Source organism: Physeter macrocephalus, unplaced genomic scaffold (genome assembly GCF_002837175.3).
Source record: "Physeter macrocephalus isolate SW-GA unplaced genomic scaffold, ASM283717v5 random_864, whole genome shotgun sequence".
Taxonomy (NCBI): domain Eukaryota; kingdom Metazoa; phylum Chordata; class Mammalia; order Artiodactyla; family Physeteridae; genus Physeter; species Physeter macrocephalus.
This window is the reverse complement of record NW_021146150.1, coordinates 14,137-29,587: the sequence shown is the minus strand read 5'-3', so window position 1 is coordinate 29,587 and position 15,451 is coordinate 14,137. Positions and strand designations below refer to the sequence as shown.

At 51.4% G+C, this 15,451-nt stretch overlaps 1 protein-coding gene across 2 annotated transcripts in view; it reads left to right on the top strand.

The window, feature by feature from the left end:
- Window positions 1–928: 928 nt before the first annotated feature.
- LOC114485248 (rho guanine nucleotide exchange factor 7-like) overlaps window positions 929–15,451 on the top strand; it is a 28,610-nt gene continuing 14,087 nt past the window's right edge. The window contains exon 1 of one of the 2 annotated variants that reach the window (XM_055083336.1): window positions 929–1,062. In XM_055083336.1, coding sequence (XP_054939311.1) covers window positions 1,054–1,062 — 9 coding nt within the window. In that variant the 5' untranslated portion in view covers window positions 929–1,053. The remainder of the gene's footprint in view (window positions 1,063–15,451) is intronic. The other variant, XM_055083337.1, reaches the window with a different exon arrangement.

The window sequence follows — 15,451 nt, the reverse complement described above, 5'->3', positions numbered from 1 at the left end:
TGTTCACTTTATCCGTGTGAACTGTCGTGCCTCCATCTTTTTAGCTCACGTTGCAGGGTTCTGATGTGTCGTTCAGACGTGCTTCATGGGAATGGACTGTCCTTTTGCAGGAAGGATGGTCTCAGCCGTGGCCAGCTGCTGAGGAGGTGCCAGCATGTAGGACAGGTGCATTCAGGACGCTCTGTAGGGCTTTGAAGGTAGACACCTGCTGCTCTCCACTCTTGGGGGTCAGACCTCAATTTGGATGTCCCTGAATTGGGTTTGCATGAGGGCAGATCCCCAGAAGATGTCTGGAAACGTTCGGAGCAGATAAGGACCTGTAGCCCCTTTGGGACTCAGTTTCTTCTTCTGTAAAATGTGACCTTGAAAAGGATGATCTGTAGTCCTTGGAATCGGTCTGTGTGATCATCTGAGAGGCAGAAGATGAGACACCGTGACATCTTCAATTTATTGTGTTGGTAATGGTTAGCTTGTCGCTTTCGAGGGGCATTCATTAGTAAAATTCTAGTTGTTTCATCTTTCCACAGCTGCTCGGTTTGTCAGAGCTCCCTCTTGGAGCTCCTTCACGCAAGGTGCTCATTTAAGAAGGAGGCTACCTGGCTAATGACCAGCCTGTGCCAAAGATGGCGCTTTAAGATGAGGACGTGCCTAGCTGAGCAGTAGCTGCAGCATCGTGGCGTGCCAGCGGGTCTGTTGGTTGCACCTTGTGACCTGAATTGAGCCTGAAGACAGCTTCTGATCCTGTGGAGTCATGTGTCGGTGCTCTGAGTCATTTGGAAGGGTATCTGGAGCAGCTCTCGCGTACCCCAGGGAGTGGTGTCCGGCTGCCAGTGCGGTTCCGAGGCTAGGAGCCGACTGCCCGCTTCACTAAGCCGAGGGGGCAGACTTGATCCCAGAAGTGCTTTCTTTAGTACTGCAGGGTAGCAAAAGTGTCTCCTAACTTGTTTTGTTTTGTTTTTTTTTAAAAACTTACATTTTTCTAAGATCGATAAAAGTACTTTCATTCCATTCACTATTGTTTCCCGTGTTGTACCAAGTCTACTATCAACTGGAATGAGAAAGGTGCCTTAGTTTCTGCCAAAGGGAGAACTGAATTGTGGGTCTAGATCTCTTACAGAAGTTTTGGTTTTAGTGGGTTTATAGCTGCTCTGCAGTAAAGTTGATCTCAGTTCTTGCATTTTGTTTGTGAGACAGCCGGTGTAGTGTGTTGGTTTTCTGTAGCTGCCTAACAGATGACCCCAAATGTAGTGGCAGAAACACTGCCATTTCCTGCCTCTCAGCTCTGCAGTGAGGCCGGCGGTCCAGTGAGCTCGGCTGGGCTCTGTGCTTGGGGTCTCACAGGCCCTGGACGGGGTGTCAGCTGGGTGGGCTCTTGGCGGGAGCCTCGGGGGGACATTTGTTTCCGCGTCCCGAGGTGGCGCTGCGCGGGGCTGAGTCCTTGGTCCCCACCGTGTTCTCTGGCCGCACCGTGGAAGGCCGTAGGAGGACCTGGAGCAGGGTGGGCAGCTGTGTGTTGGAGAAGCCCACGTGCCGCTCTGCTGTGTACCCTTGTCCCTCTACACGCCCTTTCTCCTGTTGCAAACTGGCCACGGCCCAGTGGCCTTTCGGAAGCGACTGGGAGCAGCTGCTGTTGGACGCTGCGTTCTGCCTGCACATGGGGAGAGTCCTGAGCTGGTGTGACCGCCTGTTTCTCTGGCCATAGGAAATTCTAGGCACTTGGGGTCCTGCCTTTTGACCTCATTCCCCTCTTTTCCTTCCTATTTCTCACCTTTTTAAAGTCTAGTTAAACAGACTTCTTTGAATATCTTTTAGCTGTCACTTTTCTATTGATATTTTCATTTTAAAACAAATCAAGGAAATCCCCATTGGTCTCGCAGGAAGGGGACCCCTTTCCTGACAGGCATTTCCCCGTTGGTCTCGCAGGAAGGGGACCCCCTTTCCTGACAGGCATTCCCCCGTTGGTCTCGCAGGAAGGCGCAGCCCCTTCCCCCCTTTGCCCTAAAGCAGTTTGTGTCCCGGAGGAGTTCCCTTAAGTCCTGGGAACCAGCGAGCGGGGAGATCCCCAGTGAATAATTACAGAGCAAAACAAATCTCGAGGCCTTTCAGACCACGTTTAGATGTGAAGATCTGCGTTTTGTATGTTTGAAAAGCAGAACTTCCCAGCAGCCAGAACATGCGTTTCTGACCTAGTTTGTCCCAAATTTTGGACCCGACTTATTTGGTATGTATTGGGTGTTCTCCCTGGTAGTTTAGAGAAGGCGCCTGGTCCTCGAGCTGAGAGGTGAAGGGCCTCGCCGCCTCCGACCATCAGTATCGTCCACCGTGCTCGGGGGTTAACGAGGCGCGTGCACGTGCGCTTCAGGAAGACTGAGGGGTAGATCGCGGTACCCGCTTGGGCTGTAGACTGTGGCGCTCTTAAAGCAGTGATTCCAGCATCCCCTTGGACAGTATCTGATTTAATTAGTTCGTGTTTAAAGCTGACCTGGTGGGCCTTTCAAATGAGGGTTTGGTGACACCAGGAGCGGTCTGGCCTGGAGAGGGAGCCGTGTGTTTCTGCCAAGCTTGCCGAAGGGCCAAGGAGCCTGCCCAGCTGAGGAGACAGACGGGGAAGTCTGCTTTCCTCTGGGCTTCTCGTGGCAGAACCAGGCCAGCCTGGCTGTGCTGGGCATTTGAGGGAAGTTGGTGTGGCAGCGATTGAGGTGACAGGGGCCTATCAGGATTGCTGGTCTGAGTCCTTGTTCCATGAGACCTTTACAGGAGAACTGTGGATGGTGAGTGAAGTCTTCCGTCTACTTAAAGGTGAAGCCAGGGTGGCGAGGCGATGCGAGAGCGCCCCATAATCTGCCCCCCTCTCCTTTACCTTGAGAGGTTTAAAACTAGCAGAAAGGCAGGAAGACGAGTGTCAGTGCCCTGTGCCTTCACTCCATCGTTGTGCAGACATTGCTTCACTAACCATTTAACCCGCGTGTACGCTTCGTGCCACTGGCCTCTGGATGCTCTCAGCACGTGCATTTTTAAAACGGGGACCTCCTCCTGTGTAACCACGTCCTGCTGGCGCAGCCCAGACACTGTGCGCTGTTCTAGGGATACCGTCTCAGATGCGGTCCCAGTGGTCTCCAGGTGACCTTTGTGGCTTTTCTTTAAACACAGGGAGCAAACGGGTCTTGCGTTGCATTCAGTTTGTCGTGTCTCGCTCGTCTCTGTAGTTTCCAGAGCGGCTCCTCCACCGTTACCCTGGATGACTTGCGCGCTTTTGAAGAATCTGGGTTTGCAATCGTGTAGAGTGCCCCACGGCCTGAACAGGCTCTGATTCGGGTCAGACGTTTTAGGCAAGAATTCTGCGCACGTGCCGTTCTGTGTCCCTGGGGGTCGTATCAGACCTGTGATGTTGACACGCTCCGTGCTGCCGGCGCTGAGTTCCATCACTTGGCTAAGGTGGCGTCCACCAGGTCTCTCCGCTGTGAAGGCGCCCTTTCCCTTTGTACTTGCCCTGCAGGCTGTGGGGCGGGGCCCCAGAGCCCTTGCCCGGCTCCTTCCTCTCGGGGTTGCCTGACGGGGACTTTGGCACGAGGCTGCCTTTGGGACCCCAGGCTCTGGTCAGGCGGGACATTTGAGGGTGGTGTTGGGATCCAAGCTAGAAAGTTGTGTATAGTTTGACGTGTGGGAGAGGAGAGAATGTTACCTCTGCTTTCCAGAATCTGAAGGCTGGTACTATTTGTGAGCTTAGCCGTTCACTTCTGAGCTCCGCATACCTATGTACAAACTTCTCATACTTTTGTAGATACTGTGTTTTTTTACAAATGGAAGGTTTGTGGCAACCATCGTGGAGCAAGTCCGTTGGTGCTGCTTTTCCGACAGCCTGTGCTCCCTTCGTGCTCACTTCGTGTCTCTCTGTCGCATTTGGGTAGTTCTCGAGGACGTATTTCATACTTGGCCATTTTTATATTTGCTGTGGTGATCTGTGATGAGTGATCTTTGTTACTATTGCAGTTGTTCTGGGTTGTCACAAACCACAGCCATATAAGACGGCAGAACTTAATAAATGTTGTGTGTGTTCTCACCACTCCACCAACCAGCCGTTCCCCCCCTCTCTCCCTCTCCTCCAGCCTCCCTGTCCCCTGAGGCACAACAATATTGAAATTAGGCCAGTTAACCCTACAGTGGCCCCTTGAGCGTTCAAGTGAAAGGAAGAGTCGCACGTCTCTCACTTTAATTCAAAAGCTAGACGTGATTAAGCTTAGTGAGGAAGCTGTGTCAAGAGCTGAGATAGGCTAAAAGCTAGGCCTCTTGCACCAAACAGTTAGCCAAGTTGTAAATGCAAAGGAAAAGTTCTTGAAGGAAATTAAAAGTGCTACTCCAGTGAACACACAAAGGAGAAAGCAAAACAGCCTCATTGGTAATATGGAGAAAATTTTAGTGAGCTGGATAGAAGATGAAACCAGCCACAACGTTCCCTTATGCCAAAGCCTAATCTAGAGCAACTCCCTCTCTTTAATTCTATGAAGGCGGAGAGAGGTGAAGCTACGGAAAAAAAGTTTGAAGCTGGCAGAGGTTGTCGCTTCATGAGGTTGAAGGAGAGAAACCATCACCGTAACATAAAAGTACAAGGTGAAGCAGCAAGTGCTGATATGGAAGCTGCGGCAAGTTATCCAGAAGATCTAGCTAAGATAATCAGTGAAGGCGGCTACACTACACAACAGATGTTTAATGTAGATGAGACAGCCTTCTGTCGGAAAAAGACGCTATCTAGGACTCTGATAGCTAGAGAGGAGAAGTCAGTACCTGGCTTCAAAGGTCAGACTGACTCTTTCATTAGGGGCTAATGCAGCAGGTGACGTTAAGTTGAAGCCAGTGCTCATTTACCATTGAAAATCCCAGGACCCTTAAGAATTATGCTAAACGACTCTGCCTGTGCTCTGTAAATGGGACACCAAAGCCTGAATGACAGTACATTTGTGTATGACATGGTTTACTGAATATTTTAAGCCTATTCTTGAGACCTACTGCTCAGAAAGATGCCTTTCAAAGTGTTACTGCTCATTGACAATGTACCTGGTCACCCAAGAGCTCTGATGGAGATACGCAATGAGAGGAATGTTGTTGCCACGTTGCTAACACTATATCCTTCCTGCAGCCCATGGATCAAGGAGGAATTCCAACTCTTAAGTCTTATTATTTAAAGAGTGCGTTTTGTAAGGCTACAGCTGCCACAGATGGTGATTCCTCTGATGGATCAGGGCAGCGTCAGTTGATAACCTTCTGGAAAGGATTTACCGTTCCGGATGCCATGAAGAACATTTGTGATTCATAGGAAACGGTCAAAGTATCAACATTGACAGAGTTTGGAAGAAGTTGATTGCAACCCTCACGGATGACTTCAAGGGGGGGGTTCAAGACCTCAGGAGAGGAAGGAGCTGCGGACATGGTGGAAACAGCAAGAGAATTAGAACCAGAAGTGGAGCCTGAAGATGGGACTGAGTTGCTGCCATCTTACAACGAAACATTAACGGACGAGGAGCTGCTGCTTATGGATGAGCAGAGGAAGTGGTTTCTTGAGATGGAATCTCCTCCTGGTGAAGAGGCTGTGAAGAGCGTTGAGATGACGCCAAAGGATTTAGAATATGGTGGAAGCGTAGCTGATGCAGCGGCGGCAGGGTGTGTGAGGGCTGACTCCGATTCTGAAGCCGGTTCCACTGTGAGTAAAGTGGTATCAGACAGCGCCGCATCCTGCAGAGAAGTCGTGAAAGGAAGAGTCAGTCGACGCGGCGGGCTTCACTGTTGTCTTATTTTAAGAAGGTGCGGCAGCCGCCCCAGCCTTTGGCAGCCACGAACCACCCTGGAAAGCCAGCAGCCATCAGTGTCGAGGCCAGACGCTCCACCAGCAGAAGATCACAGCTAGAGCCGAAGGCGCGGATGGCGGTCGGCACTTCGCAGCTGTAAAGTGTTTTAGAATCAGAGACGCACCTTTTTGGTCCCAGACATAGCGCTGTTGCACACACCCAACAGACTGACTCACCTGCTCGGGAACCAGAAAACTCACGGCCCTCTTGTGATACTCGCTGCATCGCGGTGGTCTGGAACCGAACCTGCAGCGTCTCCAAGGCGTGCCTGCCAAGGCCTTTAAAACCCATAGCAGCTTGCTGCCTGGCTCCCAAGTACCGAAGCAGCCACGAGGCAGTGCTGCCAGGCAGATGCGGCGAGCGCCGGTACACAGAGGAGAAATGAGGTGTGGGGAGGTGAGGGAATATGCCTGATCTCTAGTAGTCGCTAAGGGACAGAGTTGGTACTTGAATCCAGGTTGACAGAGATTCCAGAACTCACAAGTTTAGAACCACAGGTCAGCTGGAAGAAGGGGACGGCGGCCCTCCCGTTGGTGGAAGCTCCATTAAGAGGGAAGGCTGTGGGCGCCTGGGCCTTTGATGTTCTCGAGGGAACTGTTGAATGTCGCGTCTACAGTCATGCAATTTGAATTTGTAATAAATGTCTTAACGTGGGTATAAATAATCTGCGCCATGCAGCCGAAGAGGGAAGGTACTTAAGATTTAGGGGGTTTCGTTGCAGAATGCTAATTTCCTACGTATCCCTCCATCATTTTGGGTGTAATACGTAACTCAGTTAAAGCCATTCAGTGTAGTGAAAGATTTGTACCTGGAGAATGAAGGAATTAGAACCCATGGCTCACCGGCAACTCTATTTAAAGCCTGAATAAATTCCATCCTTGTTGCATTTGTTGACCGCTTATCTCTTAGTGGCGAATTTATTAAAAATTCAGATCGCGCAGCAACTGTCTGCATTTTGTGCGTGTGTACTGGGTGTGATGCGAAATGCACTCTTTATTGAGGATCACGGTCAGCAGTTTGAAGCACTTCAGTCAAATGGCGATGTTTGAAGGGCCAGGAAGGACACAGCAGCTCGGGGGATGGGATGTACGTATGGTGAGAGTCTCGTGTTGTTCCAGCTTCAGATTTGACATCTCTTTGCCAAGAGAAGACCGGGAAACTTCCCCTCTCGTTTTCCAGCATCTTGTTGGAATCTCACTTTAGAACCGGCCCTGGGAGAGGAGAGTTTGACTTATCATATGACTGGAGCGTTCCTAGGATGACTGGTACCCAGCTCAAATAGGATGAGGTGGTGGATCCTTCAACCAGAGCATTTATTGGATAGAATGTGTTATATAGGAGACTGAAGAGTAAGTTTCTATTTCATTGTGAGTGTAGAACAGGGAAGTGTTTCTCCAGGTGCTGGTCGTCAGTCTGCACAGGATTTATGAGGACATTCCCTGAGCCTTGTTCTGAGGAGACACACGGAGGCACAACATGTGTCTGCCAGAAGCATCGTGGAGCGTGGTATGGCTCATGAAGTGAATATACGTAACTGGGATACAGGGCAGTGACCGTAAGTCCCGCAGGAGGGACGGTGACGTGGGGTTGGGATTTAGAGAGAGAAGGAGACCCTCCAGTTGGCCAGGCGGGGCACCCCTGGGTGGGTGGGGCCTGCCGCTGCTTCCTGCTTCCCCCAGGCTTCTCAAGTTGGTTTGTTGAGTTGAACCAACAAAATGTCCTAAAACTGATGAACTGTCCTAAAGAGGAATTAAAGGGGAATTGTAGCGTTCCGGATCCTAACTGCTTGGGGGTATGTGATACCCTTGAACTTCGATGGGAAGATGTTAGCGTTCTCTTGGAGATCATAATAGGCTTGGAAGGGAGTGCTCAGACTAGATAGACAAGTGACCAAACGTTTGAGAAAACTTTTCATTAAGAGAAATTGGGCCCAGCACTGGGCACTCAAATATAGCCCTACAAGGTGGAGTTAAGACCAGTAAGTGGCGAAGAATTCTAGGGAGACAGCGTGCCAGCGGCCACGTCGTCCTCATGTTACGGCACCGTGTTTGTGCTGGCAAGCTTTAGTAAACGGTACTTATTTTGAAATCAGTGCACCATGTACACGTACTGGAAACAGGAAGTTAAGTAGAGAAAGGCAGAGAGAGATGCAGCATTTTATGGCATTTAGGTAGAAGTACTGGCGCCTAATTTTTAGAAAAAAACAAAGATGTTCTGAATGAAAATATTTGGTCACAGCTGAATTTTTCTTGGCTTTATTTCTCTATGAAATGGTCTGAACGCCTCCATCTGGATGTTTTGATCTCGCATCTGCCCTCAAGTCTCATGTCAAGCACCATCTACGATTCTGACTTTTCTGGTCACTCAAGCTTCCTTTGAACGTCTCGTGTGTGGTGAAAGTTAAACTCGCGTAGCGCTGAATAGTTTATGACGTGCTTGTACTTTCTCATTTTCTCACTGTGATAGCTCATTCCTTCAAAGCCCTTTCGATTTTTACCTGTGAAATCCTCCTCTAGCCCAGCTCCCCCTCTCTGTCCCGCTCTGGCTTCCTTTAGACCCGCGTGAAAGGACAGGACTTAGCACGCGCGCCGAGTTCTCATAATCCCTCTGTGGCCCACATTTTACTAATTGCACTGTTTGGTGATTCTTACTTTTTCAGTCGTTACCTTTATAAATAATGAGCCAGAAGCCTGTATCTCTTGATTTATCGTCTTAGACTTTACTCCTGCCTGAAAGCTGAGGAACTCAGTGTGACTCTGCGGGCCCCTGTAGGCAGGGCCAAGGGAGGGCACTTTGTTAAGGCCTTGGTAGGGTGGGCCGTGTTTCCTGCGGGCTTTGGTGGGGGGTTGGTTACTGTCTAGAAGTTTCCTGTCTGCCGGGCTGCTCCTTTCCTGGTGCGCTGGCCCGAGGGGGCAGGCTTCTCCCGGCACTTTGTTAGCCTGCACCCTTTGGTGTGTCTGGATTGCAGGCTTCTCCAGCACCCAGTCTGGGGAAGCAAAAAGAAGATCCAGAGAACCCACTGCCATGTTGTTTCTCAGGTCTTGAAGCCCGTAGCCAGTTGGCCTGTCGTATCCAGCACTGTCTTGTCTTAGGTTTGTTGTATACGGACGCCCGGGGCTTTTAGCTGCACTGAGGTGGAGGAATGGGAGCGTGTGTCTGCTGCATCTTGTTCGGAGCCAGAACTCACCCGTCCTCCTCTTCACGATTCTGTCAAACGTGGCCTTGGTTCCTCTTCCTGTTTGTGAATACGGGCCCAGTAGCTGATGGGAATGTAGAGCCACGTAGGTGGTGGGGTGCTTTCGTCGTGGGACGTGGCTGGGAGCGGGCAGGGGAACTGCGGGCGATGCCCGTGAGCCGGGTGGAGGGGTGGACTGTCCCTGCATCCCATTTCCTTGCCCCGCCCCAGCTCTGGGACGGTTCAGGCTTTATTGTGGGTAGAGCTCCTAGGGCATTTCATTTTTGTTTCCTCCTATCAGTGCCTGTTACGTGGGTCTAGCAGCACCTCAAGTTTTGTCACTTACGTTGGGAAGCCAGGGCAGGCAGCAGGCTCTCCTGGGTGGGGTCTGGGTGCTTGGCCTCTCCTAGAGGAAGGGGCTGCTGTGCTGCGGTTTGCTGGGCGCTGTTCTGCCCTGGTGCTGGAGGACTCTCCGCACGGTTCCCCCAGGCTCCTCCCAGGTGCTGTTTAGAGCACTTCTTGATCGTGCAGAGCCCGTCTATTTCCTGTCCTCAAGGATTCCCTAAGCCTCACTTCGACTGCTTATGGCCTCTCCGCTCCCCGCTTTAGCACTGCAGTCGAGTCTTTATTACTGTCTTTTTTTTTTTTTAATACTTAATCATGCCAGCTCATCTCACGTTAAAATCCTGCCCTCCAACCTCCAGTGCTCTTGGGCGTTCATACTACATCAGACCACACTCCTTAATACACTCACTTTCCACTCTCCCAGATACTTTTTTAAAAAATAAAGTATGTTTGGTTCTATACTAGATATATTTTTAAAATTTTTCTTTTTATTTGTTTATTTATTTATTTGGCTGTGTCGGGTCGTAGTTGTGGCACTCAGGATCTTCATTGCAGCATGCGGGATTTTCTACTGCAGCATGCGGGCATGCGGGCTTCTCTCCAGTTGTGGCTCGCGGGCTCCAGAATGCGCGGGCTCAGTAGTTGTGGCGCGCGGGCTTAGTTGCCCCATGGCACGTGGGATCTTAGTTCCCCGACCAGGGATTGAATCCATGTCCCTTGCATTGGAATGCAAATTCTTAACCACTGGACCACCGGGGAAGTCCCATTTATTACTATTTTTTTTAAAGCCTGCCTTCTCTGTTATTTCAGTGGAACCTTGGGAGGGATGGGAGGTTATGTATGTGTGCAGTTTACTGTCTCGAAATGTTTCTCCAAGTTTGGGTTTTATAACTACTTGTTTTGAGTATTAAAGTTAACGCAAGGTACTCCTTGCCCTTTTGGCTCTCTGTGTTAGCGCCTAAACTAATTGTCAGCCTAAGTAGTTGTTGTGACCTGCCCAGACCCTCCCTGTCTGGCGACCGTGTGGCTGTTCCCTGCAGGCTTGCCTCACTGTCCCTAAGAGTCTGACTAGGAGCCCATGGTGGGCTGATGGGGTGCTGCGCCTGTGCCAGCTGGCTCTGGGACCCATGGGCCCATGGGTGCTGCCCCACTGACCCACGTGTGCGGCAGGCGGAGGAGCAGTGACTGATCGGGTTCAGTTCTTTGCTCTCCTGTGGAGCCTGTCATACCGTGTTTTGGAGCCTCATTTTTCCCCTTTATAAAATAAGATTGACGTGAAATCTGCAGCATAGCACCCAGGGGATGCTTCAGTGGCTGCTTCATCCTCTTCTTCCCCACCTGGTGATGTCTGTTTGGGATGATTGCTCCTTTAACGGTGGACGGAGACGTAGCAGCCCTTTCATTGCATCAGTCATCTTGCCTCGCTTCTCAGGACTTTGTTCTCCCTTCCGCCCCAACCCTTCCTGGAAACTACCTAAAATATTTGGTATCTCTTTTCTTGTATAAGTGGTCCCTGTCCTAGTGTTTTGGTGTTGATACAGTGGAATCCACAAAATTGAATATGATTTAATTGTCATTTTAAACTAAAAGAAATGGGGGGCACATTGGGTGAAAGTCCTGTGTATTGATAGAATCCGTCATCAAACTTTAATTTTATCCCTAGGGCGTAGGAGTAGGTGGAATTAAGTACAAAATCTACAGAAGCCAAGGAGGCGAGAATTCCCTGCTGGATCCCTGTTTTCCACATGTCTATCCCCAACAATGTGGACCATTTGCATTAAACTTAAATAGCACAACTTACTTAAGATTCGTCTTTACTCATCTTGTTCTAAAATCACAGATTCCATCTGACAATGTGATAGGACAAGATTATATTTTTAAACTTCGAGAACCACACTCCAGAACTGTGCCCAAAGTTACAATTTCTTGTGTCAGAAATAGCTTCCTCATGAACACCCTTCTGAGGAGCTGACCTGGCTGCTTGCATTTGGAATATTAAGGCTGCATGAGCTGAGAAAGTGCTTGGTTGGTCTGCCTTGTGTTGTGAGGGGTCTCTCCGTTAGTACTGGGGTGGGGGAAGGAAGACTTCTCCACATTGCCTGGTATGTTCTCTTTGGGTACACCCAGGGGTGTCATCAGCTGGTGGTGACATCATTTAGGGGTGAGTCATCTACTTCTGCGTTTATATCAGTGTGGCCAGCTAGGTCAGAGTCCGTTGTGGTTGCGATGTCTGGGTTCTGTGAAGGCCAGGTCGCTGTGATTGCTGATGAGACTCTGGGGCGCTGGTGGTAACAGCTCATTACTACTGTGCCGTCCTTTGTTGGATCCGTTGGTCCGTCCTGGTGCTGCCCAGGGTTGCCTTACCTGCCTGCACCAAGTCGCGTGCGTGTGCAGGTTGCCAGGAGGCTTTGGCACATTTACCGTCTGGGCCTTGCCCAGCTCGCCTTTGCTGCTCTGCCTCTGGCCATGTGGCTGTGACTCAGGCAGGGCCAGCCAGGTGCAGCGGAGGTGGTGGCCTTGTTGGCTGTGGCCTGGAGCTGCTGGCGGCCATGTTGCCTCATGAGCCAGGACATTTCCTGAAACTGCAGCCCACACAGAGGCAAGCCGAGTCAGGAGATGGCCTGAAGCTTCCGACTTCAGTGCTTGTGGTTCTTGCCATTCTTGACTTGTTAGTTATGAGAACCAGTAATTTCTTCTTTTGTTTAAGCCAGTTTGAGTTGGGTTTCACTTGCTTACAGTTGGAAAGTTCCTGACCAACAAGATCTTTGTTATGTGAAGTATAACACACTCTATTTTGTAAAGTGAAGTTTGCTTTTCTGTTTTATTACGTGGAAGGTAATGCTGATTTCCAGTACCATCTGTGCATTTGGACTCCACGGTGAAGCAGCTCACTGACGCTGGGGTCAGGGGAGCCTTTCGGACGGAGGTGTTTGTCATCCCGCTGTTACCCTGCCGGGGCGGGGCTCTGCCCTCTTCTTTGTCAGGAATGGCAGCGCTCTGCCGAGTGGCTGTGACATCTGATGGGCCCAGTTAGAAGGGGTGGCAGCTGGATTTGGGGAGAAGAGTGTGGTGCAGGAAGCAGGACTCCCATAGGGGGTGGGCAGGCGGCTGGTTTCCCAGCAGGGCCACCCCTCCCTCCTGAAGGTGGGGCATGGCCCCTTCCCTCGAGTGGAACAGTCTGGAGCGCTGGTCACGCCACTCCTGGGATGCAGGCCCCGGGCTTCCTTCCCGCGCCTGCTCTCGCTGCCCCATCACCGTCTCTGGGGCCTTGTCCGTGCCGTGAGGACACAGCCAGGCGGTGAGCCGTCGTTCCAGTGCCTCAGCCCCGGGAGCTGTCAGGCTGGCAGTGGACACCTGGGGCCTCCCCGTGGGAGACTGAGCCACATCCCCGCCAGGTGGCTCTGGGCTCCTGACGCCCAGACCACCTGTGGTTGGGCCTCTGAGTTTTAGGGTGACTTGTTTTACGGACGGGATGACCTGGAGGGTACAGGTGGCACTGTGCTCTGGTCGCCCTCCCTCTCGCGACCCCGCCTTCCTTCCTGGCTCTTATGGCACCTGCTCAAGGTTGCTGATCAACGGGGAGGGGCGAGGAAGTCTTCTGAGCGAGAATGAGCTCTTTGAGGGCGAGCTCGGAGGCATTTGTGTCTTTTTTTTTGGAGATTTCTGTAAAGCAGCAGCCTTCAGCAGTTATGTGAGGACCGTCTTTAGAAGTTGGGAAGGAGGGAAGAAGTCTGTCTGCCATGGAGTGGTGGGTGCTTTGGGGGAGCAGTCTTACTCTGAATAACAGGGAATTCTGTGACTCAGCCTAAGAGGTTTTAACTTTTACCATTTAGCGTTAAAATGGTCCAGCTTTACATGAGCTGACTGCTTCACTTTAATACCGTTTTTTTCCTGCTTGTTTTTTGGAGATGTACTCTCCCCTGCAAGAGCCAGTTCAGTTAGGGAGAATGTGGGATGTGGATGGATCGCCAGCCCTTGCCAGGCAGTGCTGTGTTAGCCAGCAGCCCCCTCGTCTCCGCGCTGACAACACTGAAGGTGTATCCTGCCCGGCTTGTTGGCTGCAGAGACGGGGTTGCTCTGCTCCGAGTGTCCTCTTTATTCTCGGGTCCAGGCTGGTGCGGCAGCTCCAGTTTGGGCCTTGCCAGGCACACTTAAGGGAAAAGACCGGGGAGGCTGGCTGAAACGCCTGAAGGCTCCTAAAGCTTCGCCTGGGGCCTGGCACGCATTGTCCGGGTCAGAGCGGGTACGTGGGTACGTGTGCTCACAGCTCGTTGGCCAAAACCCATGGGAAGGTGTGGCAGTGGGTGGGGACGCACACCCCTCTTTAGGGGTGACCTGGAGTTAGACAGAGGAAGTTGGGGGACTTCGCTGGTGGCGCAGTGGTTAAGAATCCGCCTGCCAATGCAGGGGACACGGGTTCGAACCCTGGCCTGGGAAGATCCCACACACCATGGAGCGACTAAGCCCATGCGCCACAACTACAGAGCCCGCGCGCCACAACTGCTGAGCCCGAGAGCCACAACTCCTGAAGCCCACGTGCCTAGAGCCCGTGCTCTGCAACAAGAGAAGCCACCGCAATGAGAAGCCCGCGCACCGCAACGAACAGTAGCCCCCGCTCACCACAGCTAGAGAAAGCCCGCGCGCAGCAACGAAGACCCAACGCGGCCACAGATAGATAAATAAATAAATTTTAAAAGAATAAAAAAAGGCAGTTGGAAAAGAGTGTGATGAATGTGAACTTTCTGGATAGATCAGCGTCAGTTCTTATCTCGCGCCTTGGAAACCTCTTTATTTTACGACATCATTGGTGATGCTTCCCCGCAAACCCCGGTGGCTCTTTCTGCCAAAACAGTCGTCCTCTCTCTGGTTAGAGGTTTGCATGTTTGAGAGCTCCAGCCCGTGCACGTGGGTCACCCTGATAGCCTCGCCCCGCCAGGTTGCTGCAGCCTCATCTTCCTCAGGTGCAGGTGAGTCCTCCTTATTTCAGGTGTTGGTTCTGGAACTAAACCTGAACATCTGGAAATGTGATATCAAGTAGAAATAGGGAATGTGTCGAAATAGGGTAATTTAGAGGGCTAGCAAAAGTGAAGGCTGGGAGGTCGAGTTTGGGCCAGGTACTGGACGTTCAGGCTCAGCCCTTTTGGTGGTGTGGCACTGGCAGTGTTTTCTGAGGGTCAGTGGTCAGAGCGTTGGGTGCTCTGAGGACCTGGGCCTCTGCTGGACAGGCGCGGAGCGATGCCGGTGGTGGAGCTGCCGCCGCCTCTGGCGTGCACGGAGCTCTGCGGGGAGCCTCGGCGTTCCGGCGAGTGAGGTGGCCACCCGCCCGAGCGCGAGCTGGGGCGCTGCTGGGGGGCCGTGGAGGGCAGCGCCTGCCGCTGTGCGGAGCCGTGTGGTCTGTTCTCTGGACAGGCTCTCGAGTGTCCTTCTCCGTTCCTGAGCACCCCACCTTGAGGATGCTTTCTTTGTTTTGTTTTGTGCTTGTTCGTATTACAGAAAAAGAGAATTTTCCGTGGTAGAACGTAGTTATCAGTGGGTCAGTTTCTTCAGGAGACCTTGAGGTTTGGTGTCCAAGATTGAGTATTTGTAATTTCACTCATTTTTGAACTTGTGGGGCATTGGCGCAGTGCCGCCTCCCGTCACTGGCATCCTCATCCTCAGGCCTTTGTCTGTTCCCGTCTCAAGGATGCGAAGCTGAGGCCCAGGGGGCTTCAGTACACGGTGTAGGGCCGCAACCACGGGGGTGGGGGGGCGGCCTTCAAGCTCGGAAGGACCATCTGCCTCCTTCGCGGCTCATCCCAGCCCCGCCCCCTTTGTGGGCGACGACAGACACTTCTCAGAAAGTATCTCTATGTCCCACTTTAAATACTCTGGGTCCCTTCCGGCCTGCTTTCCACATCGTTTGGTATTTGTTGTATTTCATTACGTAGTATTGTTTCTTTTGAAAGTAAGATATTAAAAATGAACTATAACTAATACATTTAATATTATGAGTTTTTTTGGTAGAAAACCTGTAGGATAAGTTTGAGAATATTGGATTAGTTTACTGTATCTTTAATTCACTTAAACGTAAAAGTGAGGGTGAGTTTTTGGA